The following is a 22,590-nucleotide window of genomic DNA, read 5'->3' on the forward strand; positions in this document are numbered from 1 at the left end:
GGTTCGTTCACCGGTTCACCAAAGTGATACAGCGGATCAATCAATGCGCAGCAAACACGTGCCAGCACGACAAACAGCGCAGTAAAGATGAAATCAATTGACATAAACAAGATATATCGTTAGGCAAACGACGCTGTACCTCATGTTCAATTGACACTCATCTCAATGAACCGCGGCTTTAGTAATCTCCACGAGTCGCTCACCGCCTTCAAGCTCCCCGGCAGAATCCCCCACTACGGCACCTCCTATCTTCCCATGGCGCTCTAACTGACTTTCCATCAACCAACCCAAACACCCTCAAATCGCGACCATGTTGTCAGGCGTTCTGGTCTTCAATCAAAAGGGCGAGAACCTTATCTTCCGCGCCTTCCGGAACGACTGTCGTCCTCGCCTCGCAGACGTCTTTCGCATCCAGGTCATCTCCAACGCTCAAGTTCGATCGCCAATCCTCACCCTCGGAAGCACAACGTTCAGCCATGTCAAGCATGAGAACATCTACCTGGTCGCTATCACAAAGAGCAATGCCAATGCCGCTCTTGTGTTTGAGTTTCTCTACAGGCTGATTCAGCTGGGCAAGGGTTACTTTGGCAAGTTTGATGAGGAGGCTGTCAAGAATAACTTTGTCTTGGTATATGAGCTCCTAGACGGTATGTTCTGCTACAATCACTCTGCAATGGCGCTGACATTCTCTAGAAATTATCGACTTTGGATACCCTCAAAATACAGAAACCGACACACTCAAGATGTACATCACCACCGAAGGCGTCAAATCCGAGGCCCGGTCCGAAAACACCTCCAAGATCACGATGCAAGCCACCGGAGCCCTCTCCTGGCGCAAGGCAGATGTAAAGTACCGTAAGAATGAGGCTTTCGTCGACGTGATCGAGGACGTCAACCTGCTCATGTCCGCTACTGGCGCTGTCCTGCGCGCAGACGTTACGGGCCAGATTATTATGCGCGCTTACCTTTCCGGCACGCCCGAGTGCAAATTTGGCCTCAACGACCGTCTACTTCTCGATAACGATGGCTTGCTGAGCCTCCCGAGCGGAAACAAGATGGGTACAAAGGCGACAAAGGCTGCAGCTGGTAGTGTCACTCTCGAGGATTGTCAATTCCACCAGTGCGTTAAGCTGGGTAAATTCGACGCCGACCGTATCATTAGCTTCGTTCCTCCCGATGGTGAATTCGAGCTCATGCGATACCGCGCCACTGAGAACGTCAACCTTCCCTTCAAAGTACACGCCATCGTCAACGAAGTCGGTCGATCAAAGGTGGAATACAGTATCGGTGTCAAGGCCAACTTCGGCTCCAAGCTCTTCGCCACAAACGTCGTCGTCAAGATCCCCACGCCGCTCAACACTGCAAAGATCACCGAACGCTGCACGCAGGGCAAAGCCAAGTACGAGCCTAGCGAGAACAACATCGTGTGGAAGATCGGTCGCTTCACCGGTCAGAGCGAGTACGTCCTCAGCGCCGAGGCTATCCTGACAAGCATGACGAACCAGCGGGCGTGGAGTCGACCACCGCTGAGCATGAACTTTAGCTTGCTCATGTTTACGAGTTCGGGACTGTTGGTGCGATATCTTAAGGTGTTTGAGAAGAGTAATTATTCGAGCGTCAAGTGGGTGCGGTACATGACGAGAGCAGGATCATACGAAATAAGGTGAGGACTCCCATTCTGATTGACAAACACAGCTAACAGGGCAGATTTTAAATGCATATAAGTGGTAGAGCATGTACGGCGTTATGGTATATCCCGGCAAAAGTCGAGCGGGCGGTTTCTTTAGCATCAAACCATTATCCAATTTCTGTCCCTTCGTGATCACTCATCTTCAACTACCAAGACTCTGACACCTTGAAACTTTCCTCTATCTGCGCCCTCTTGTTGACTCTTAATCGCAGCATCGATCAAGCATGCGAAAATGTACGATGGATGTTCCTCCTCCCATCCAAGTGCTGAGAGATTCCGCGCTTCGACGTAGCGTCTCGAGACTGCATGCACGATGTCTCCTGGCCTCTCCTGATCATCCGTATTCTTCGTTCGCAAACCTTTCCACAGTGCATCGCGCGTTCTTATCTCGCTCATCTTGACGTTCTGTCTGCCGCACTGCTTACACCTCCCCGAGCAATCATCCACAAGATACAACACCTCCAGGCCCTTCTGGATCGTACAAGCGAAGAATGCAACCTCTTCAAGCCCTAGCTCTCCATACAACCCTGTCGCCCAGGTTTCGGAAACGTCAATTGCGACCTTTTTCGCATTCTGTAATGCCGTTGCTATTTCCGGTGACCATTGGTTCTCAAGGATGTCCTTGATTGGCGGTGGTACGAGGAGCGTTTCTGTAGCTAGGTCGTTGTGGTCGGATGGCTCCTCTCGGAAGCGAAGCATGAGAACGTCGGATGCAGGGATGGAGACCTTTTGGGCTCTACCGGGGAGATGGATCTCGTTCATATCCTGTCTTGCCTCTGTCTCTCTGACGGTTTGCTCAGCGAGGCGACTGATTAGCCTTGATGTGGCTGTTGCGTGATACACGCTTGGGTCGAATGCAGCCTTTGACCTGACATTCTCGAGACGGTCGAGAAATACCATCTTTTTGTAGTTGTTGAGCTTGGCTTCTCCTGCTTTATCCTTCCTCTGTGTCTCGAAAGCTCTTTCAGCACGCTCGTCGCCCTTCCATGATGGAAAGCAAACGTCAAAGATGTGCATAGCTGGTCCGGGATGTGTGTAAGTCTGCCATATCTTCATCTGCAACTCCAGTGGAAGATTGCCAAAGTGTTTGAAAGCCATCCTGATTCACATTAATTGACAGTGGGTGAAGAGCAATCCTCGACATTTATCTCTTGTATGGAGGTCTTGTTCTATTTGTATTTGCTGGTATTCTGACCACCAGCCGGGATATATCACGTCAGCCAGTCTCAGCGCTAACGGAGTAAATGATATGAATGGGCAGTAATGTATTAAGGCTTATCTGAGATTTTGAGTCTTGACAAATGAAGCCTGTCAAATGCAAATACTGACCGAAAAATATTACGTGTGTAGATATTTGTGTTTGGCACCTTACACGCTGAGACTGTGAGATGTTGGATCGTGAGATGAGATGTTAGCAACTTCAATCTTATCAGCGCTTACTACCAAGTGTGTTGGCGATACGTATTGGCATTGTGCCGCTCTTGGCTGATCGGTCATCACAACGTATCGCAGTGCTGTCAAGATTTGGCTTGAGAACATGGCAATGTCGCAGCAGCCTTGGTCATGTCACTCATCTCCTGAGTGATCAAGTTATGCTCCTCTCCTTTAAACAGTCTATCATTTGCTTTCTCATCGTTCTCCATGCGTTTTGTGAGCGGTCCGGCCATGTTCGCCGTAACACGAATGTGCAGCGGAGTTCGGCATACCAGTGTGTGGAGCCGCGTATCCCTACCCCAGGTCCTTGAAGGCTGCTGAAGCCGTTGCGAGGCCTCGTTTCGACTTCGTAAGTACCAGTTGGTCTTGTTCCTGTTGTATCACTCAATTGAAATGCCGTATGTCTCTGATCCCTTGTAATATGTCCGTGTCAAAAGGGCACTGCCTTGGCTCCAGATCAGATTGACTCTCTCAAAAAGTCGTTTCGCAAGTTCCGTCTGGGTTGCCGGAGCCGCGGAGGTCGTTCGAAGTCCAGTGGCGAAGGATCGAGTGTGTAGGAGTGGCTGCTCAGCTGAAGTCCCGGTTGAGGTTACAGCTGTCGATAGACCGCGTGTTCCTGACTTATCAGCATGTAGCTATAGTGAGAGCCATTGAGCTCTAACAAAGAATGCGTTGTCTGATCCAGATTCCTTAGGTCTCAAGTATCACAGATCCGATAGTCAAGATAGATGATCCTGAGTGTGTAGAACAGATGAGCTGGCGATTACTTCTGCAACTTGCCAAGTTAATCGCTTAGAGAGTGCACCGAGAACCATGAATTTAAGTGTTTGGTCTTTTCATCAATCTTTCTTCAGCTCTGCTAGTTGTCAAGGCCAGAGTCGGCTGCTTCCTGCCAGTGTCACTGTCTCGAATGACAACAAATTCGTTGGCAAGGCTCATCAGCCTCCGAGGAACACAGAGGATATCGGTAGGCATAGCCATAGTGACTCTTCTCCTTCCTCGGAACGGCAGTTACAGAATATCCTTGTCTTGATGATCAGACTTCGCTTGGACGTCCTCGGGGAGCCGGAGGTGGGATCCGGTGGACTCCGGTGGGAGGGTGTCGTGGAACGTCACTCGTAGTAGCATAGATGGCGATGGATACCCTTGTATGGTGGATAAATAGCTCTTGCAGCGCTGTTGAGGAGGTATATTTCACTGATGTATGAGCTTGTATGAGGATGTGGTTGAGACAACATGTTGCAACGTGGTCGGAGGAACTCAGCCATTGGCAAGAATCAGGCCATTCCTCGGAACCTCGAGTATCCCCAAATAACTCATCATGATACTATAATCCTCGGAATCGCGCGGTTAATGTTCTAGAATTGCGGTTGAGTATCGTGGCCATGAGGTTGGATGTGATACAGACGGTAGCAATATTCAGCCTCAGCAACTAGCTCTGCGCCCTTAACCCAACTCGCTTAGAAGTAACATCCACTGATCACCGATACTATCTCTATACCTTCCTGTTTTATTCATTGCGTGATCGACCTGTAGCCATTCACATAGACCTCCAAATTAGGACTACACTTCTGAACTCCGTTCTAGACCAGAAACTTGCCAAGGCAAACGTCATAACTCTCCCAACTCCATTTTTTATATTTTCCGACGGGTCTTTAGTTTCTCAGACCTCGATATATAAGCGCTGACTAGTTAACCCATCTATCTATATCTGACAAAAACACTTCCCCACCCCGAAGCAATATATCTCCCAGCCGCGGGATGATGGCCCCGAGACAAGACCCTGACCACACCTATCGTGGGATTCTATTTACTTGATTGGCCCTGTCTTCGGCTATAAACCCACGCTGATCCAGAAATTCCCGTGCCCAACATGGTCAGGGCAACGCAACCACGAGAAAGCCATGTGTTTAGTGAGACCTGAGTAAGCCCCCCCAGAACATCTGGGTCTTGCTAGCTTCCGCCCAAAGCTAGAAAGCACTTTGGTCTCCAAGTTTAGTAAATCTTGCTTTTCCGCGGCATATAGTTACATCGGCTGTTAATATTCTCGGCCAAGAATCATACCATTGTGAAATAATAATAAAAGGTTGATGAAGGAGCAATTGCTCCTGCTGGTGACCGAAAAATGTCAAACACCACGAGATTTCCACGAGGATCAGCGTGTGAAACTAGCCAATTTAGTGGTCGTGTCACTCTTGGGCATCAATGGGGTCATTTCCTGATAGAGTTGATCACTCCTATTTGCGGAAAACCTCGCGTCTAACTTCAACGCCGAACAACTTGGCCATTAGCCTGGGCCTCGCTTACAGCCTCTTGAATTAAGATTCGTCGCACCATTACTGTTTAAGCAATGTTCCACCGTTCGCGGGAAGGTATTCGTTCTGGTCTAATTGGTCTGTTGGTCAGTGCTGAAAAAAAGTGTCATGCCTCCTTCAGCCCTATGGGTTGGTATCTGTATAAGCGATGGTCGGGACCCTGCAGTTGGCCTGGCTCGTGGCACGATTGAGGAAAGCATAAAGAGGCCCTCTCGTCTCTGTTTGAGTTTGTCTGGGGGTTGAGTGTTGTTAGACATTGAGTGGTTCATCAATCAGTCCACTGTTTCCACGTGTTGATAGCAGTCCTTGGCCGTGTTTCTTATATATAAGACTTCATCTTCTTCAATGGATGGCCTTCTGTTACGCTCTTCTACTATTACTTATCTGATGGGCACATCACTGGTCACATCGACCACGCATACATCTCGTCTAAGCCTGCATATTCTTTCTGTCTTGACCAATAACGACCTACATCATTGTGATATCATTCACCAGCACCTCGCTCCAAGTCCAGCCTGATCCTACTCTACAGATCACGTCACTTTGTTTCTTCCAGCAACACTCTCGCCTCCCGATCACGCAGCCAGGCCCTTTCTACTCGATCGTATTCCAGCTGAAGCACCCTCCCGAGACATACATGTGTACCACAGCAATGTGTATCGCCCACTACCTCCACTACCACCATGTGCCCCCTTGTTACCGCCCAACTGGCCTGAACTACTACTACTCGTATTGTGCTGCTGCTCACTACGACCCCGTCACCAGCCAGCCGCTCGCACCGTGCGACAGCGTCTCGACCAGCTCTCCCGGCGGAGACCTCAACGACCCATGTACCATGAGCCAGTGTCTAATTGATCCGGGCTGTCGCTCTGGAGCATGTCGACTCGCTGATCTTAACGGCCAGTGGAAGTGCTGCATGTGTGGAAGGCGGGAGAACTTTGATTACCAGTGCTTCAATGCTCGATCTGCAGATGTAAGTATGTACTGCACGCATCAGGTTTGCGAGAACTGCACAGCGGACGAAACTTGAAGAGGCGAGAGCTTGAGGCCGAAGAATATCGGCCTCCTCATGGGATTTGAGTTGCAGCTGATGTCTCAGCTGCATATAGTCCGACGCTGTGGACGTCTGCAGGTGTAGTTCAAGAAGCCACATGTGCGGATTCATGCAGGCTACACCTCATGGCGTTTCCATTCCGGCAGGTCTATTATTATCACCTTTATATTTGTTTTGGTTTGCTGACTACATGCAGATTTGATCGTCATGTTGCCAATCTCGGTGATTCACAAGAGAGGCATCGACGAACTTCTGCAGAAGAGAAGATTGTGGGATCAAGGACGGTCGAGTAACACTTTCGACACGAGTATCAATAACCGATTGAGGTTTCACAGTACGGTACATTCCGAGATCGCCCTGTCATGACTGAGGAGACACTTTCTCCTCTTACGATATATCACAAACTCGCGGTGATGGTGGACTCATACTCATCAGCTATACTACAACCCAAGCCAACTTGCAATACTTCCGAGCTCCTAGCTCCGCCCGCCTGGCACCGATACTCATAACTTCCTCGAGATCTGGCAGCCATGTCCGCCCTCGGGTTCTATCGCGGTTAGAGTTGCGCTGATGGCATCTTGATGAAAGGGTAAGGAGAGCCGGTTGAGAATAGATCGGAAAAGCTGAAGACATTGGGATACATAAAACCCATTATCTCTTGAGCTTTTCTGCGAGGTGTGAAATTAAGTCGCCATCACAACAAAGCAATGTCAACAACCATATGTCGAAGTCGCAATCTCGTACAGAAACTCAAACATCATGTGCCATCGAATCACTTTCCGTCTCGCATGCGAGCATGTCTCAACACACATAAGTTACTGTCCAGTCGGCCTCTCTCACCGCCGCCCCTGCAGCAACACGACCAAGCAGACCATCCCATACCCTCCGCCGTCGGGCTACACGCTGCCCAAGTGTCCACTCACCGACTGCCCCTTTGAGGCCAAGAATCAGGCCTGGGACTGCTGCTGGTGCGGGAAGACGTGGAATGTTGGTGGGCGATGCAGTTGTGTCATGATTGGCGAGGGGGGCACGTATCGGTGCGAGCATATCTGCTGCAAGTCGTGTATTGCGTCTAGAGATTATTTCTCCTAACTTGGTATGCGATGCGAGGAGGAGATACCCCTGGATGGTGAATCATGAGTTGGTTCCAGAAGAAGGTCGTTGGAGATAGTTGTCAACACTCTACCACTCTCATATCTCCGCCCAAGTGAGACTTTCTGTCATGTGCACGTCACCATCTCCTCAACGATCCCCTTCGGCTCTCATTCTCAGTCAACAGGCATTATCCCAGTAAATCAGTTCATATCCGCATCAACTCGGAGACTTGCCTCGTGACCATTGGCTTCTCGTCAAGTCCTCCCGAGGCTGACATGTTCTGTTTCACCAGATCACGTCTGCCTGCATTAGACCACCAGGGGTCTAAATCGAGATGTGAGCAAGGACGGATGGGATGCTTCGATCGCGCTGGGCTGGTAGAAACACAAGATCCTGTGCCTTTTTGTGGGTTGTAGGTGTGAATGTGTTCCCTTGTCGAACGAGTGCTCGGTGCCAAGGTCTCCTAGCCAAACCAACCTCATCTATTACCAATAGATATCCGGTACACTCGAACATCGTGCTCTTACACCAATACCGTCGTCACTCTCATCCACACCAGATCAGTAATCGTAAAACCAGAGTACCGGGTTCATCACATCTCATCACCATCGATCTCACAATCTCAATGTTGTGCAACCACACTATCCCCCTCTACGACAGCCTCACTCCCAGGCTTTCACCTGTGGCGTCCTATAAATGACCTCCAGCCCCGTTACACAGGACCCATCAGATCACACCCCGAGACATTGGGCCATGGAATTTTTTATGTCTCTGCCTCATCGGAGACTTGATCATGGAATGTAACGCACACTCCCGATGATGCAGCACTCGAGGACACGATCGATGGGCTGCGCTGCTGCAGACGCCTCAACCCAGAGCATGCAAATTGTATGGATGAACTCCAAATGTGCATCTCTTGGTCTCTGAGTATGAGAATTGCTTCGCTGATGGGGAGAAACTAGACCCGCGGTTCCAAAGAGGTCGATCTGTCTAGTGAGTTTGATCCGTTGGTGTATAAATAGTCCCCAAGATGAAGCTATCAGACCAGAAGGAAATCCTCAGAATAACAGCTTCTCCTCAGAATAACTGCTTCTATTCTCAGGAACAAGACAGTCACAATGTGTCACGGACATCCTCGACACCATCCCTGCGCCCACACATCCATCAACTGGCACTACTGCCCGTCGGCGCTCATAGATCTCGAGACGGGTTATGAGACGCCGTGCAGCAACACATCGTTCGCGGCGGCCCAGCCCACGACGTCCGACTGCCCGCTCCAGAACTGCCAGTTCAAGAGCAAAGGCGGAAGCTGGACGTGCTGTTCGTGCCAGCAAGGTCCAAACACTCAAGGATGGTGCACCATGCCCATGAGCAGAATGGCCATGAACCCCGAGTCCTTCTCGGTCGAGTCAGTTGAGACAACTTGTGATCATGGCTGTTGCAGCAAGTGTGTTCAATACGGTAGGTCCCCCTAGTCAATATCTAATTCATTCGATAGACAGCTGACACATTCAGGCTCGGGCCGTGATGCTTCGTCTGAGATGACCTTTTCTGAGATCCGCAAGGGGTCAGCGTCGCGCAAGTTCGGGTACAGCAGCGCCACCAAATCTCATCGTCGCGGGTCAGCCTTTTCGCTTCCTGCGTCCGGGGACGAGTCTACGCCGTCGCCATCGACGTCAAAGTCGAGTTCCGCAAGCTCGGGATATAAGGTTGGGATGGATTACACGTCGAGCAAGACCAAGTCGAGCAAGAAGAGCCACAAGAGTAAGCGATGAGTGATTATTGGTACTGGTATTGGTATACATGAGTTGGTTTGTGTGCATCTGGTGGTTGACTGTCATTGTTTGTAATTCTGAATCAACAGAGCGTCGTATTCCAGTCTCGGCAGCTTATTTCAATAAACGTGGGTTTCACTCTTTTATCATACTTTATATTTCCTCTTGACTACAGTATCAACCATATCATGATGAAGTCAGATGTCTCTTTCTGTCACCAACCTCAATCTCAGCTCCGCTCACACAGGCCGAATAGACTTTCAGGCCAAGCCACAGCCAGGCCCAAATCAGTCCACCCTGCGGCCCGAGATGCGTCCAAGCGAGGGGAAGCTATCGGCTCTTTTTGTCCAAAAGGCCCCCTCGGAAGAGCCAAAGGCCACGTGCGAAAGAAGCATCTGGTTCCCGCCATGCACCGTTTATCGTTCGGGCCCTGATGAAGAACTGAGACGAGACGAGACAAGGGTTGATGATGATCTGCAAAAGTGTTTTTGGGTTTTGGGCTGAAACATGAGTCGACGGTCTGGCGATACGCTAGATTGAGATGGTATTTGAGGCCTGACAATAAATTGATAAGTCGGAATCGTCGGTCTTTACGACTTTGACTTCTAAAGATATATCGATAAGATGCTTCATTCAGCCATGATCGTCGTATTCAATTCCTTCATCTTGAAGCATCACTCATATCCACACGCTTATGATGCATGGATAATGTCAACACCAAAATAGTCAACGCCACATCAATCAATCAAGAGTCCTACCGTCCGTCCTAAACAAGTGCCATTCATTTAGTCAACGGCACCTCCGACGACGCCTCAGACCGACCGAGATGAATCTGGATCTCAAATCTTTAACATTGTAAATCCTCGGATCTCGAACCGACAAGTTTTCAGACTGGCAGTGAAGATTAAGTCTGACAGTACAACTGTGATAACTGCTCGAGATGCATATCTGGTGTGTGATATCGGAATGGGCTGCCAGGCTACAGCAATACGAGATGTGCTATCGTCAGGAGTACCACCCTCCCAAATGTCATAGTCGTAATCCAAAAAAAAAAAAACCACGTGTGCTATGATCGACATCGCCCATCCCTTCCCCTTCCCATGTGGAAATGACGAACCAAGCGTTTTTGTCTTTCTTTCTGAAGGCATCGACAACTTCCAAGCCACTCGTCATCATGATCCAATTACATCGCGTGGCTTCCACGTGAGCTGGCGTCTGTGATGGATGCATCCAGATCAACACATTCCAGTGCAGATTGTCCAGATTGCCGTGAGTTATTCTCTTGGTGTTTATCTCACCTCCTCATAGAGTAGCATTTTTGCCCCCCCTGAGGAAACATTAACCTGGTGGCCACGAGTTCAAATGCAGACCATACATGAGATTTCAGGTGGAGGGTTGGGCCTGGGGTATTGTACGACTCCATTCGACCCTTGTGTTTTACAGGGCGGGACCTGTTCCAGGGGCAGTATCTTCAGTGACTCCATCGTCCGTGGCCTGATCCTTGGATGTTTTGAAACGACGCTTCTTGTTACCATCGCAGTTTATTAGATGAAAAAGGTCTGTGTTTTTGCTTGATTTTTCATCATTTCCATCCAATTCTTCATCATCATACCATATTTCACTTTCGTCCAGTGCAGTCTGGGCCCTCTGATGGGAGATCCTACCGCCAAAAAAACAACATCCCCTAGCGCTCTTGTACCTCGGGTGCCACACCCCCTGTAAGCCCCCCCTCCAGCAGCCGCTGAGACTTGTGCCTGGGCCTTGTGGTGCCTGTGCCTCTTTTCTGCTTTAATCTCCAAATCTCCTCTCTTCTCCCCTCGGGTCCCCCCTTGCCCTCTTTTTTTTCCCTCTCTTTTTTAGATCTGTCTCCATCTTGATTATCCCTTTCATAATCTGTTTTTAACGTTCTTCTTTTCTCCAGTTTTTGACCCTTTTGAAGGAAAAGAGAAGTCGTGAAGAGAGAAAAGAGACACGGACGCTAAGACAATCGACGACAAAGCGCAGTCAATTTAAATTAACTTGCCTTTACATATAGCTCCGTCTTTCACTACCTATCAACTATTACGTCTAGCCAGCCCACTTTCTCATCTTCTCTCTCTCTGGCTTCGTCTCTTCTCTTCTTCGAAACCTCATCCCCTCTTACGCGGTTTCATAAATCACCTATAGTACCCGCAGCTCACCGTCGCATCAAACATCACCATGCCTGCTTCCTTGGACTCTTCCCGGCCCATCATGGCCCCTTCGGTATGTTATGACCGCTCGGATCTTCTTTTCCTTCTGTCTATCTCATCTATTGCGTACGGATAGTGTAATACTGTCCCTTTGTCCCCCCCTGTTCATAGGCTTGGGACTTGTCCCGTCTAGTTCCGCCTCTAGTTTGGTGTCTGCCCACTTTGAAGGTGATGAGTGATGGGCCGGATGAGTAGAGAGAATGGATGCGGATGCGGATGCTCTCGTCTTGTCACCACTCACTTGTCTTTCAACTGAAATGTGACATCTTTGCCTCTCCGGCCGCTTGGTTCAGCCCATACTACCTTGCTCGTCATCCGTCTTTGTTCACAGTGCCTATCACTTCCACCTTGATACATTCCCCTGTCGCCTCACGTCCCTTAGCCCAGCATTCTTTTTCCTCGTCGTCTCTTTTCTTCCAAACTACTTCAACCTCATCTATCTCCCACCATGGCTAAGCCGTGGGTCTCGTCGCACGCTCACACCCAGCCCAACCGTCAAGCCACCAAGGAAAAGGACCAACCCGCTGACTCTACCTCCAAGAACCGCAACTCCGTCCGCTTCAGCACCTACAGCATGGCTCCTTCGCTGTCTCCCACCGTCGGAACAACCGACTCTGCTCACGCCGAGATCCGCGACATCGCTACCGGCCTCGACCGCATGGAGAACAAGGCTCTCTCCTCCCAGCGCGTCACCCTCACCGACGAGAAGACAGACACCATGAGCAAGCTCGCCCTCGGTGCTAAGCTCGAGCGCGCTCTCGACCGAAGAATGAGCGGCCAAGACGCTGTCATGCGACCTCGTGGCCAGAGCCTCAACGAGAAGCTCAGCGAAAAGGAGTAGACCCAGAAAAAAGAAGAAGAAACAACCCACCAAATCCAACAAACAAAGCAAATGTCTTGCGAATAAGATACCCCCACGCAAACGAGAATTCTTCTTTTATTTTTATCGATATAAATTATCTTGTCTTTCCGGTCTTTGATTTCCTCAGCAACGCCTTGGTTCTATCACTTTTTTCGCAAAGTAATGAAACACTGCGCCATGATCAACCTCAGGGGGAAATTGGATGGAAATACGAGCCTCACACTCAGCCTCATCCCCCTAATTATACTCGCGAAACCCACCAAGCCACGGCTCTTTTTTCACGAATACAAACGGCATGCGGAAAGGATCTGGACTACGATCAGCTCTTGTTGACTTCATTTTCTTCTCTTTTTTTCTTTTTTGTCTCTTTATTCTGCTTTTTACTATAATGGTATGCTGCGATGGAAATTCATTGGTCAAGATACGCAGGAATGGCAAGCAACGCATGAAGGAAAGTGATCATTAGGGCACGGATAAAGGGAGCTGTTTCGCTTTTGCCTTATATCGTTTCCCGGGCGCAGCGAGTACGGGGCGGAGGAATTGGAAGTGTATGATTGCATTGGATGCATTTGTGATGCCATGTTTTGCACACGAGCTATAGTAAATGCCGACAAGAGTCGCCAACTCATTATTGTGTCCGGTTTCTGTTGTTGAAGCAATGAAATGGTACAGGAACAGAAGACTGGCCAAAGGAACCTCAGTGTTGTGTGAATCCATGAAATGTGTTGCAGTGATATTAACAAAACTCCTATAGCAACCATTACCAAGCAAAGTATTCCCTTGATGTAAAAGACATTCCAAATGCCAGTGTGCTGGCATCTCTAACTGAGACCAACTCCATCTTGGCCCCAAATCCTGTGGTCAACTCATGTCTCGGGTGAATTGTCAACTCCGTCTCACCCCTCTTCAACCCAAACCGCCTCAAACTCAAATCGTAATCAACAACTCAGGATGTTCATGCCTCCTGCTTCTCAATTCTCTCCTCGACATCCTTCAAAAGCTGTACCAACTCTCCCTCTTCACCCTCAACCTCAAGCCCTCTCCTGACCCAATCCCTCGCCTCCTCCAGTCTTCCCATCTCAGCCAAACACCTTCCCCTTCTCCACCAAGCCTTTGCATTTCCTACCCAGCGCGCCTCAACACTTGCATGGGCATCCACAGCGCCCTCAGCCCAGTTCTGCATCGCCATGTGCGCCTGTGCTCGGTTCGCCAGAATTCCGCTGATCTCCTCTCGCACCAGCTGGGAGGGCTCCCACATGGGTCGCTGCATGGCCATTTGGAAGCCGAGGGTGTAGTACTTAATTGCCTCGGGGTATTTGCCCTTGCGGTACTCGTTGTTGCCAGAGTCGCGAAGCTTGGTCACTTGGGCGGTGCGCTTGGGGTTGACGGGCACGGGGGGAGGCGGTGCGCCTGTGGGTGATTCGACGTTGAGGAGAGAGCGGTGGAGGGTGTTGAGAGCTTCGAGTTCGGCGTTGAGCGTGCGCGATGGTTGTTGAGAGCTGATGGCCTTGGATTGAGGGTCCATCTGGAGGGGAAGGAGGTCGAAATGTGTGAGGTCCGACATTGTGACGGTGAGTTTTTGTTTTGCTTTGTTTGTGAAATGTCTTATTAGGAGTTTTTTTATAGACGTGAATTGTTAAAAAGAGTGACCGGTTGGGAGTGTGAGCTGGCAATCAAAGGTTATGTGCAGCTGGGTGTATGGGTTGAGGTGCTGTTCAGGACACCTCACAAAAAGCTTATCTTATCAGCACATGACACCCCTCAGAGCCACCACCATTCATACCCTACACACTGATGGAAGTGTGTATGTAAAAAGCGGCTCAGAGGATCGTTGAATGTTTTGTATATGCTCATCCTTCCTATTGTTTTACCTGGCTTATCTTGTTCAAGATGTAAATATGTCAAGAAGGAAAAAAATATACAGCGTGTCATACTCGTTCCTGATCTCATGCAATGGAATCTGTCAGGTTACAAGGAAACTTGTATATTAGCGAGATGTCAGACCCGCTGGGCTGGAAACAGCTACTAGGCGCTATTCCTACAGCCGAGATGACTTACAATAAGAGCTCTAGTTTGTCGGTATATGTGAACAAGCTAAGTGGTAGGCGTACATCATCAGATTACACAATGACATGAAGCACAGGGCACTGACGTCAACTTCAAAGACACATTCACATGTAAAACGAATTGATCAAACAAGAGCCTTTCCTTTTCTACTCCTATTGTGCAAATGCGAGACCCTGTCCCGGTTTGGGAAGCGTAACAAGATCACCTCCAAATCGCCATCACTCATAAAACCCGTCCGCCGAACTCTGGCGTCCTTGGATGATCAACGGAAGAAAGACATCAACTTCCAGAACCCTTAAAACGCCCATCAACGAAAATATCCCTATCCATTCATCAAAGCCTCATCACAGAACCCAAGGTCGAAAGAGTCTCCACACACAAAGTCTCGGTCATCATCATGCTGTTGATTGTCGGTCTCTTGTGCTTTAATTCCTTCTTGTGAGGGCAGTGCAAATGTGGTTCGATGATCGGGGAGGGACTTTTTTCATTTAGAACATTCTTTTTGGGGGGAATCGACATCTACTCCTCGAGCCACCCTTGCCATCACTCAGCAAATCAAGTAAATCCCTTTGTTGAACCGCCGCGCCATTCTAATGAAACGCACGAGAAATGATAGACGTTGCCAAGTTTACCTAGACCGGCAAGATCCCAGGTCGAGGGATTTGGCCAGCTTAGTAGCCGTAATTGGCAAGGGCCTTTGCGGTCTCCTCCTTGACAGAAGCGTTCTTCTTCGCATCAGCCAGTTGTCGGGCGGCAATCTTCTTGCGCTCGTAGAAAGCAGCGCCCTTGGCCTTTCTTCGCTCCTCCAATCTGGGTAGAGTTAGTCATGTCCTAAGTCACACACAGCACAGCAAAACATACCGAGCAACGACGTCCTCGTACTTCCAGCCAACCTCGCTGGACAGACGACCGACAGTGCAGAACTTGCGGCCGGGCTGGAGTCGGAGAACACGGAGAGCCTGGGGAACGACGACCTTCTTGGTCTTGTCGTAGGGAGGGGGGACACCCTCGAAGACCTTGAGGCGCTCGAGAGCAGCAGCACCACGGGCGGTCTTGTGGGGGATCATGCCACGGACAGCCTTGTAGAAGATTCGGGAGGGAGCGCGGAAGTGGAAGGGACCTGTATCGAGTCAATGACTGTGGTCAAGTGTGTAGGTACGGTTCGACTCACCACCGCGGGTGGGGTTGTAACGGGTGATCTTTCGGAGGTGGGCGTGGTACTTGACTGTTGGCATAATCAGCTTGGTGTTCTTGGGAGTGGCATCGCTTTGGTGTTGACGATGCTCGGCCACAGATCGGAGTGGTGTCGTGGGGTGGACATACGCTTCGCACGGAAGAACTCGCCAGAGATGTTGAGAGCCTCGCAGCGGACAATAACGATCTTCTGGCCGCTAAGGAGCTGCTTGGCGACAATGGAGGCGAGTCGGCCAAGGAGATGGCCCTTGCCATCGATGACGACCTGTTAAACGCACACAACGGTCAGCGAAATGCATCTTCAAGACCAATATTCCCATGTGAAGCAAACGACGAGCAGCGTTCACAGCACCAGCAGGCGCCGATAACTGAGATCCCAAAGTATCCCCGATCCCATAACCATTGCTTCCCAGCTGCCCGCAACTCGTCTTTTGCCTCAAGACACAATATGAATTGTGAATGGATATGTTGTTTCAGTCGGTACTCACAACTTGCTCGAAGCTCGACATCGTAACCGTCTTTTCTGGGGGAATTAAAGAAAAGGAAAGAAGGGCAGCTCAAATCCTCAAACCGGTCGGCGAAGATTTGTTGTTTTGCTGTGCTGCTGGGGTTAGTCGTCCCTCGAATGTTGGGTGCAAGTGGTCGCGATAGTGATTGACGGGCGAAAAATCCAAGGACCGCTTGAGGGCTCGTTGTGCCTTCTGAGCAAACCGCGCTAGCCTAATAGGGCAAAGGCAACCTTTCACCGCGAGCGACTCCTTCCCGCTTAGGTCTGTTAGCCCTAGAGGGTTGAGCCGAGGAATTACCGGCCCGCGCACTGGAATCATGCAGTTTTTGGGGCGTTTGGTCTTAGAATGGTTCGCACGTGATGATAGAGTTCGGGCTGTTCCAAGACATGACATTGGCACCATCATTGGGGGTTTACATCATAAGTCATGACAGGGATCCATGTTGATACTCAAGATTCCAATTAAATGTGCCAATTTGCTCAATGCTGTCTATGGTGGTCATCATGGTCAAGGTAATCCTTGAATCTATTGTACAGCTTGTTCTATATCAAGAGCAATAGTAAGGTAGTCGAATAATCGATTATTCCCAGTAACGCCTGCACTCAAACCAGACAATATTTTTCCACTCAACATCAATGCCATCGCTTAACCGCGGGCTCAAGATTCCTTTGCAATATCCAGATCCTTCAATGTCTTCTGGACCTGTCTCACCAATTCCTTCCTTCGTGCTCTGACTTCGGGCATTCCCTCAGCCTCAACACCGTCCAGTTTCAACATGATGTGCATCATGATGCTCTCAGAAAGTTTTCGGTGCTCTTCCTCTCGCTTCTTGGGGTCTGAAGGTGGCGACTCAATGTAATCGGAGCACAAAGGCAGCCACTTAATTTGGTACTCAACGGCAAGATCGTCGAGAACCTTCATAGGTCCGCTGGTTGCGCCCGAAGATGTGGGTGGCGCTGGAGGTGATCTGGGGTGGTCGAAAGTAGAAGCGCTGTCTCGAGGGCTGCCTGACAAGGAGTCGCCGTCACTGGTGATGCCCTTCTTCTTATCACGCTTCTTCTTGCGGCGGCGAGTCTTCCTGTCTTCTCTAGGAGCATCGACAATCACCATCTCCTCTTCTGAACCACTGCTGACATCATTGATCTCGGGCATGACCGCCATCAACTCGCTGTTGTTCTTGACACCATAGTCTCGTACTGGCGCCATAGGGTCCTTGAGTTGCTTCCCCTTGTAGAGAAGCTTGATGCGTGATGTTCCTCGCTCAGGAAGTTCCATCATCAGACCAACCCGGTCCTTGACGTCTATCACCCGCAACTTTCCATCTCCAATCGCATATGCGGGGAAGTGAGCAGGATATGTGATGCCGCGATTCTTGATAAGGAGGACATCGTCTTCTGGAGCTGGTGGGGGTGCAGTCGAGTGGGATCTGGGATAGTATCGATCCTCGGTGACGCCATCAAGATCTTGAGATGTGATGTAGCTAAAATCGTCGTCGGTGACAGCGGGGACGCCGCTGGGCATAGAACTGTAGGGCGAAATCTGTTCGCGGCCGATGGACCAGCCGTATCTCGACATTGTTAATGGGACGGCGAGCAGGACAGCTAGGCTGCTGTAGACAACGGTAGGAGGTACGCCGAGAGTGTCAGATATGTATCCGCTCGAATCTTGAAAAGCAGACGAGAGGTTAGCCAGCGCCCCGTTGAGGTAGGACGTGACGTTTTGTAAGGCACCGGGAGATGCCACGATTTCTTGGGCGGAATCCACCTTGTTCGACGTTTTCTAAGGTGGTCCAAAAAAGGACACCCTAGAGGCAAATGGGAATACGGGTTGCAGCAATTGACCAAATCAAGGTCCGAACAGGAGGAGGTCAAAAGACAGGGCGGTCGGCGATAGAGCTGAGCGACTGGTAATGGTGGTTCTCTTGTGATCGACCCGTGGGCTGATGTGGAGCGATGAGCAAGCAGCAGGACAGAGCCAGGTGGGCTACGCTGTACGACGAACAAGAAGCTTGCGAGGCTTGCAAATGGCAGCAGAAGGCGACGATCAACGACCCTTGGGCCAGGGTCTTCCTAGTGATAGTCGACAGCGAGCAACAGAGGCTAGAAGGTATCTAACCTGTCTCGTCTTTGCGCGACGAGGCGAGTTGGTAGTGGGGGAGGTCAGATCAAGTGACTCTGGTGATACAAGGCGAGACTGGGCAAACGGGTGTATCGGGCTGGGCTCTATTTGCGGTGCCACTGGTGAGGGGCTTAGGCGTCGGTGCAGCCCAGATTAACAACGTCTCTCTTTTTTTGTTCTCTCTTGCAGCTAAGCGTAGGTACCGGTACCGAATCGTGAGTTGATGATGACGGGGGGCGACGCAATGCAAGAAACCGGGCAGCTTAGGGGATACCTAAAGACTGCAGACGTGACAGCGGCGATTGGTGGAGATGGGGGCGGAGTACAGCAAAGTACATGTACAAGAGTCGCCCCAAGAAACAAATCGAATGCAAGAAATATGCGCTGCAGACTTTGTTTCTTTCCTTTTGGGAATAGCGAGAGCTTGTGCGTCGTTGCACCTGTGCTTGTGTCGCAGTTGATGATGGATGGTGAAAAAAGTCTAGGAAGTCTTGCAAAAGGGAGAGGCCAGATTTGGGTTTCTAAATTTGATGATCTGGACCCCTCCACTGGTTTAATCTCAGCCAAGAGCCGCACGGGGAAATGACAACGCCTCTTCCAGGTTCATGGCCTGACAATTGGCAATCGAAACCTGGGGGAATGTGTCAGACTGTTCTAGCGGGAAATGGTAGGTAATTAAGGGGTCTCCAAGCGCTAAGAGTTGAGGTTGTCTCTACAACTTCAACTTCGAAGTTATAAATGGGTATATTGAATATGAATAACTGGAACTTTGGCGATAAAGACTGTAGTAGCTGAGTTCAAGCCGTTGTCTTAAACTTTTGACATCCTGCTGTAAGAAACAGAGCTAAAGTCAGGCATCAGCTACATCATGAAGTTTGTCAGTGTTTTCATAGTGGGTATGTTCAGAGCCACCTGAGACCTGTCTTAGATCATTTGATACAAAGTCTGAGCCAATGGCCAAAGAGAACTGGAGTTCGAAACCCATAACGTAAGTCACGATCCGTTGTCAGACGATTGTTGCTTGAAAGCTCCGGCCCCTCTTGAGTGGAGGTTTGACGATGCTATCATGACTAGTAGAACCGATGGACCACCGTAGACTCTCATTGCTCGAGAAGCCTGAAGCCTAAGACTATAAAGAAGCTTAAGGCATCTGATAACTCTAGACTGAGATGAATCTGATCTTATAGTTCTTATTCAGTGTCCAATTACTCGGCTCCCTTTCAACTCAAATGTTTTAAACCTCGCGTGTTTACATGATTGGCTTCGCTTACCCTACTCCAAGTTTTCTGCATCAAGTGAATTGCTTATTAAGAACTATTAGCAGAGCGTCTAGCAAAGGTAAATGAAACGACCTAAACGTTCTTTCGAGCTTGGATCCTGTTATCATGTTCCATGATGAGTGATCATTCGGCTTATAAATGCAAGGATTCGCCGGCAGTTGCTTGTTCTCACGCAGCATAAGCACTTACACAACGCTGACTGAACAAGTCTAAACACCAACTGGAATCATCACGCCTTCCTTAAACTATATCTATAAGTGATTACATTCAAAGACAAATGTATCGCCAATATTCAGCTGCACAGCCGAGGCGATGATGAATGAAGCACCTCATCACAATGATTCCAAAAAGCATGATTACCTAATCCTGGAAACCTAGCTCATTGCATCATCGCATTTTTCATGGTTGCCGAGTTAATTCCACTCAAAAACGCCCATGACAAAGCAAACTCGCCTTTCACAGTCCAGCATTACAGCCCAGTACAGCCAAATCAGCCTCTATCTGACGTAGAATAAATACCTCCACCCCACTTTCCCTTCTCCTACATCAAAGCCTCTCGCTCTCCTCTATGAATTTCTTTAGATCATTCTTCACTCGCGCAACAAGCCCAGGCACAATGACTCAAGCATCTACCAAGGTTCAGCAGCTCATTGACAACAACTCTGTTGGTACGTTATCTCTGTTTTGTGCCCCGCGCTGGACCCCTGCTAATGACCCCTCGTAGTTGTCTTCTCCAAGTCGTACTGCCCTTACTGCAAGCAGACCAAGAAGACTCTGGATGAGCTCAACGCCGAGTACGAGCTCCTCGAGCTTGACGAAGTTTGTAAGTTTTACAGTTCTCAGCCATTGCATCAAGTAACGGTCTCTAACGCCTTATAGCCGACGGTTCTGCCCTCCAGGACGCTCTTGAGCAAATCTCTGGCCAGCGCACCGTTCCCAATGTCTACATCAAGCAGCAGCACATTGGCGGCAACTCTGACGTTCAGAGCTTAAAGTCTGGTGGAAAGCTTGCTTCTCTGCTCAAGGAGGCCGGTGCCCTGAAGGCGTAAGAAACATCAAAATAAATGTTGGACACGTTGGGCTAAGGGCATACGATGCTTCAGTTCCAAGCTCTAGACATGTCTTTGTAGACCGTATGCGGCATATAGATATCGGTTGCACCTAAGATTAGACGGTATTACCCAGATGAGTTGAATTCATGACCCTTTACAATGACTTGCTGGCTTGTGCCTAGTGATACATGGCTTAATCTCCGTAATGTACATCTTTTTGCTGTGGTTTGACCCTCTCACAAGACCTGGGTGGCAACAGTACCAACAGGTCTCTCGACAAATTCCATGACGCCATTGATGATGTTCTTCCTGGCCTCCTCTGACGCAACCTTCTTACCAGAGAGGTAGTTGAGCCACAGCAGCCTCGAAAGTCGCTCATCCTCAACGGTTCCCAGTGTGGACTTGACAGACTCCTTACGAGTGCCATCAGTATAAGTGATGGTCAACTTTCCAGCAGCATCTCGAACAAGAAGCAGTTCGTTCTTCTTTGCTACCAGACCACGTTGGAACAGGATCTTGAAATGTCTCATGGCATTTCCAAATGTCTCATCATTATACTCCGGGTTATGTGATGAGCGAGCTTGAATAGCCCTCACAAGGCCGTCGCGCATATGAGGGAAGTCAGTATCTCGAACAGGGGTGATTCGGAATGCTGAGCGGCATCCAGCATCCTTGAGAATCGAGTTCCATGTCTCTTCACCCTCGACAGGATCCTGAAGAGCCTTGCGCAGATCCTCCTTCTCAGAAGGAATCAGTGTTGTGGCTAGAGGGTTAATCTTCTTGACCAGATATCGCTGGAGCTTCTCGATATCCTGGGTAGCAACATAGAAGCCCACCACGTACACCTCAATGCCAAGGAAGGTCACTGTCCTTGTTCCCAGCCCAACCAGTGTGAACTCTGTACCATGCTTGTCCGTTACAGCGGCAGCAATTGGGCCAGCAACGTCGCCTGCTGCTCCGGCATCCTCAACTTCTAATCTTCGAGGGAACAATTTGACGGTCTTGTTGCCTGTAGGAACAACCTCATTTCCATCTTCATCGTGAATAACCACTTTTCGCTTCTCGCCCGCCTCGGTCTTGAAGATTTCTGTCGGAACTTCCGTATCGCATTTGATAGCAGCCTTCTCTTTTTCCCCTTGGGCTTCAATGGCCTTCTTCAATTTCCATGCTGTGTAGACGAAGGAAACGATGCCAGCAATGGCACCAGCAGCTAGAAAAGCAGTGCGGTTCTGTTCGTAATCTCGTCGCTTAGAATTGAGCTGATTAACATCGAGGTCATCAGTCAGACGGTTCGATCGCTGGGAGAAAAGAGTCCGTCGGGTTGTTCGAGCGATGGCGCATCTTGTGTGGGCTGATGCGCGAAGCGCAGGGCGGAGAGTTGAGGGACGGAGCATCGTGGCGCTCGCGACGTAATGTTGAACAGACCACTGACTAGATAGCAATCTAAAAGAACAAGTCAACTCAATCAACTACACCAAGTAAATGAGCTTGGTGGTGATCGTCTGAGTTGCTGGTCAGGTACGTGGAAGAGTTCCATACCATACGGAACATACGGGTAAACCTAATCCGAGGAAATCCAATGCTCGCGGGGGGCCCACAAAATGCATCGCCAAGCTTCAGTCCATCTACGTCAGCGATGCCATCGTGAGGGGTCTTACCCTGTACCTTGAGTTTTAGAGGATCAGGTTCAAATACGATAAGAAATCATGGGGCGCGGATATGGTCAGAAGATTTTTATCAGTTTCAGAAGCAGTAGTAATTTGGAACAAGTAGTCAATATATTAGTTCTACACAGTAAGCGTCTCGTTCACGCCAGTATAGGGACACATGAAGCTTCAACGTGATATCAACTAGTTGAAACGTGTATCAGTGTGACCTTTGTGTCATGTGAAACTCAATCATGAAGATGGATTC

At 49.5% G+C, this 22,590-nt stretch overlaps 12 protein-coding genes across 15 annotated transcripts; 5 read left to right on the forward strand and 7 right to left on the reverse strand.

Annotated features, from left to right (window-relative positions):
- Positions 1 to 139: 139 nt before the first annotated feature.
- On the forward strand, positions 140 to 2,659 carry FOIG_06411 (uncharacterized protein). Its single transcript, XM_031205469.1, has 3 exons — positions 140 to 647; positions 694 to 1,663; positions 1,708 to 2,659. Exons 1-3 carry the CDS (start codon positions 311 to 313, stop codon positions 1,712 to 1,714), a joined length of 1,314 nt encoding a protein of 437 aa, XP_031064193.1. The 5' UTR covers positions 140 to 310; the 3' UTR covers positions 1,715 to 2,659.
- Positions 1,785 to 2,788, reverse strand: FOIG_06412 (uncharacterized protein; the record flags this gene model as incomplete). Its single annotated transcript, XM_031205470.1, has 1 exon — positions 1,785 to 2,788. One exon carries the CDS (start codon positions 2,786 to 2,788, stop codon positions 1,823 to 1,825), a length of 966 nt encoding a protein of 321 aa, XP_031064194.1. The 3' UTR covers positions 1,785 to 1,822.
- A 419-nt stretch (positions 2,789 to 3,207) lies between these two features.
- Positions 3,208 to 3,848, reverse strand: FOIG_06413 (uncharacterized protein; the record flags this gene model as incomplete). Its single annotated transcript, XM_031205471.1, has 1 exon — positions 3,208 to 3,848. The coding sequence occupies exon 1, from the start codon at positions 3,355 to 3,357 to the stop codon at positions 3,208 to 3,210; it is 150 nt and encodes a 49-aa protein (XP_031064195.1). The 5' UTR covers positions 3,358 to 3,848.
- A 95-nt stretch (positions 3,849 to 3,943) lies between these two features.
- FOIG_06414 (uncharacterized protein) lies at positions 3,944 to 4,105 on the reverse strand (the record flags this gene model as incomplete). Its single annotated transcript, XM_031205472.1, has 1 exon — positions 3,944 to 4,105. The coding sequence occupies one exon, from the start codon at positions 4,103 to 4,105 to the stop codon at positions 3,944 to 3,946; it is 162 nt and encodes a 53-aa protein (XP_031064196.1).
- A 1,986-nt stretch (positions 4,106 to 6,091) lies between these two features.
- FOIG_06415 (uncharacterized protein) lies at positions 6,092 to 6,859 on the forward strand (the record flags this gene model as incomplete). Its single annotated transcript, XM_031205473.1, has 2 exons — positions 6,092 to 6,416; positions 6,690 to 6,859. 2 exons carry the CDS (start codon positions 6,092 to 6,094, stop codon positions 6,857 to 6,859), a joined length of 495 nt encoding a protein of 164 aa, XP_031064197.1.
- Positions 6,860 to 8,706: 1,847 nt separating this feature from the next.
- Positions 8,707 to 9,363, forward strand: FOIG_06416 (uncharacterized protein; the record flags this gene model as incomplete). Its single annotated transcript, XM_031205474.1, has 2 exons — positions 8,707 to 9,049; positions 9,104 to 9,363. The coding sequence occupies 2 exons, from the start codon at positions 8,707 to 8,709 to the stop codon at positions 9,361 to 9,363; spliced, it is 603 nt and encodes a 200-aa protein (XP_031064198.1).
- A 1,556-nt stretch (positions 9,364 to 10,919) lies between these two features.
- Positions 10,920 to 13,228, forward strand: FOIG_06417 (uncharacterized protein). The gene is made up of 2 exons (XM_031205475.1): positions 10,920 to 11,607; positions 12,136 to 13,228. Exons 1-2 carry the CDS (start codon positions 11,563 to 11,565, stop codon positions 12,433 to 12,435), a joined length of 345 nt encoding a protein of 114 aa, XP_031064199.1. The 5' UTR covers positions 10,920 to 11,562; the 3' UTR covers positions 12,436 to 13,228.
- FOIG_06418 (uncharacterized protein) lies at positions 12,968 to 14,192 on the reverse strand. Its single transcript, XM_031205476.1, has one exon. It carries the CDS (start codon positions 14,018 to 14,020, stop codon positions 13,412 to 13,414), a length of 609 nt encoding a protein of 202 aa, XP_031064200.1. The 5' UTR covers positions 14,021 to 14,192; the 3' UTR covers positions 12,968 to 13,411.
- Positions 14,193 to 14,506: 314 nt separating this feature from the next.
- FOIG_06419 (60S ribosomal protein L16) lies at positions 14,507 to 16,594 on the reverse strand. Its single transcript, XM_031205477.1, has 5 exons — positions 16,206 to 16,594; positions 15,847 to 15,982; positions 15,695 to 15,748; positions 15,385 to 15,643; positions 14,507 to 15,333 (listed from the first exon to the last, which is right to left on the reverse strand). The coding sequence occupies exons 1-5, from the start codon at positions 16,224 to 16,226 to the stop codon at positions 15,195 to 15,197; spliced, it is 609 nt and encodes a 202-aa protein (XP_031064201.1). The 5' UTR covers positions 16,227 to 16,594; the 3' UTR covers positions 14,507 to 15,194.
- Positions 16,595 to 16,666: 72 nt separating this feature from the next.
- FOIG_06420 (uncharacterized protein) lies at positions 16,667 to 18,910 on the reverse strand. The gene is made up of 2 exons (XM_031205478.1): positions 17,991 to 18,910; positions 16,667 to 17,890 (listed from the first exon to the last, which is right to left on the reverse strand). The coding sequence occupies exon 2, from the start codon at positions 17,799 to 17,801 to the stop codon at positions 16,884 to 16,886; it is 918 nt and encodes a 305-aa protein (XP_031064202.1). The 5' UTR covers positions 17,802 to 17,890; positions 17,991 to 18,910; the 3' UTR covers positions 16,667 to 16,883.
- A 442-nt stretch (positions 18,911 to 19,352) lies between these two features.
- Positions 19,353 to 22,510, forward strand: FOIG_06421 (glutaredoxin 3). 3 transcript variants are annotated; one of them, XM_031205481.1, is made up of 4 exons: positions 19,353 to 19,682; positions 19,770 to 20,292; positions 20,349 to 20,447; positions 20,504 to 22,510. In XM_031205481.1, the coding sequence occupies exons 2-4, from the start codon at positions 20,193 to 20,195 to the stop codon at positions 20,671 to 20,673; spliced, it is 369 nt and encodes a 122-aa protein (XP_031064205.1). In that variant the 5' UTR covers positions 19,353 to 19,682; positions 19,770 to 20,192; the 3' UTR covers positions 20,674 to 22,510. The 3 variants fall into 3 exon arrangements, with proteins under 3 accessions (XP_031064205.1, XP_031064204.1, XP_031064203.1); XM_031205479.1 differs by having other exon boundaries at positions 19,678 to 20,292; positions 20,504 to 20,669; positions 20,728 to 22,510; XM_031205480.1 differs by having other exon boundaries at positions 19,353 to 20,292.
- On the reverse strand, positions 19,788 to 22,423 carry FOIG_06422 (uncharacterized protein). 2 transcript variants are annotated; one of them, XM_031205483.1, is made up of 3 exons: positions 22,342 to 22,423; positions 22,230 to 22,290; positions 19,817 to 22,178 (listed from the first exon to the last, which is right to left on the reverse strand). In XM_031205483.1, exon 3 carries the CDS (start codon positions 22,068 to 22,070, stop codon positions 20,913 to 20,915), a length of 1,158 nt encoding a protein of 385 aa, XP_031064207.1. In that variant the 5' UTR covers positions 22,071 to 22,178; positions 22,230 to 22,290; positions 22,342 to 22,423; the 3' UTR covers positions 19,817 to 20,912. The 2 variants fall into 2 exon arrangements, with proteins under 2 accessions (XP_031064206.1, XP_031064207.1); XM_031205482.1 differs by having other exon boundaries at positions 19,788 to 22,290.
- Positions 22,511 to 22,590: the final 80 nt, after the last annotated feature.

The sequence above is a fragment of the Fusarium odoratissimum genome, assembly GCF_000260195.1.
Source record: "Fusarium odoratissimum NRRL 54006 unplaced genomic scaffold supercont1.9, whole genome shotgun sequence".
NCBI lineage: Eukaryota > Fungi > Ascomycota > Sordariomycetes > Hypocreales > Nectriaceae > Fusarium > Fusarium odoratissimum.

Coding starts and splice junctions, on each gene's coding strand:
- FOIG_06421 (XM_031205479.1), top strand. CDS start 20,193: ATGAATTTCTTTAGATCATTCTTCACTCGCGCAACAAGCCCAGGCACA. Junction 20,293..20,348: donor CATTGACAACAACTCTGTTG/GTACGTTATCTC, acceptor GACCCCTCGTAG/TTGTCTTCTCCAAGTCGTAC. Junction 20,448..20,503: donor CCTCGAGCTTGACGAAGTTT/GTAAGTTTTACA, acceptor AACGCCTTATAG/CCGACGGTTCTGCCCTCCAG.
- FOIG_06422 (XM_031205482.1), bottom strand. CDS start 22,070: ATGCTCCGTCCCTCAACTCTCCGCCCTGCGCTTCGCGCATCAGCCCAC.
- FOIG_06420 (XM_031205478.1), bottom strand. CDS start 17,801: ATGTCGAGATACGGCTGGTCCATCGGCCGCGAACAGATTTCGCCCTAC.
- FOIG_06417 (XM_031205475.1), top strand. CDS start 11,563: ATGCCTGCTTCCTTGGACTCTTCCCGGCCCATCATGGCCCCTTCG. Junction 11,608..12,135: donor GGCCCATCATGGCCCCTTCG/GTATGTTATGAC, acceptor TCTACCTCCAAG/AACCGCAACTCCGTCCGCTT.
- FOIG_06419 (XM_031205477.1), bottom strand. CDS start 16,226: ATGTCGAGCTTCGAGCAAGTT. Junction 15,644..15,694: donor TTACAACCCCACCCGCGGTG/GTGAGTCGAACC, acceptor GACTCGATACAG/GTCCCTTCCACTTCCGCGCT. Junction 15,334..15,384: donor TACGAGGACGTCGTTGCTCG/GTATGTTTTGCT, acceptor AACTCTACCCAG/ATTGGAGGAGCGAAGAAAGG.
- FOIG_06418 (XM_031205476.1), bottom strand. CDS start 14,020: ATGTCGGACCTCACACATTTCGACCTCCTTCCCCTCCAGATGGACCCT.
- FOIG_06411 (XM_031205469.1), top strand. CDS start 311: ATGTTGTCAGGCGTTCTGGTCTTCAATCAAAAGGGCGAGAACCTTATC. Junction 648..693: donor GGTATATGAGCTCCTAGACG/GTATGTTCTGCT, acceptor GACATTCTCTAG/AAATTATCGACTTTGGATAC.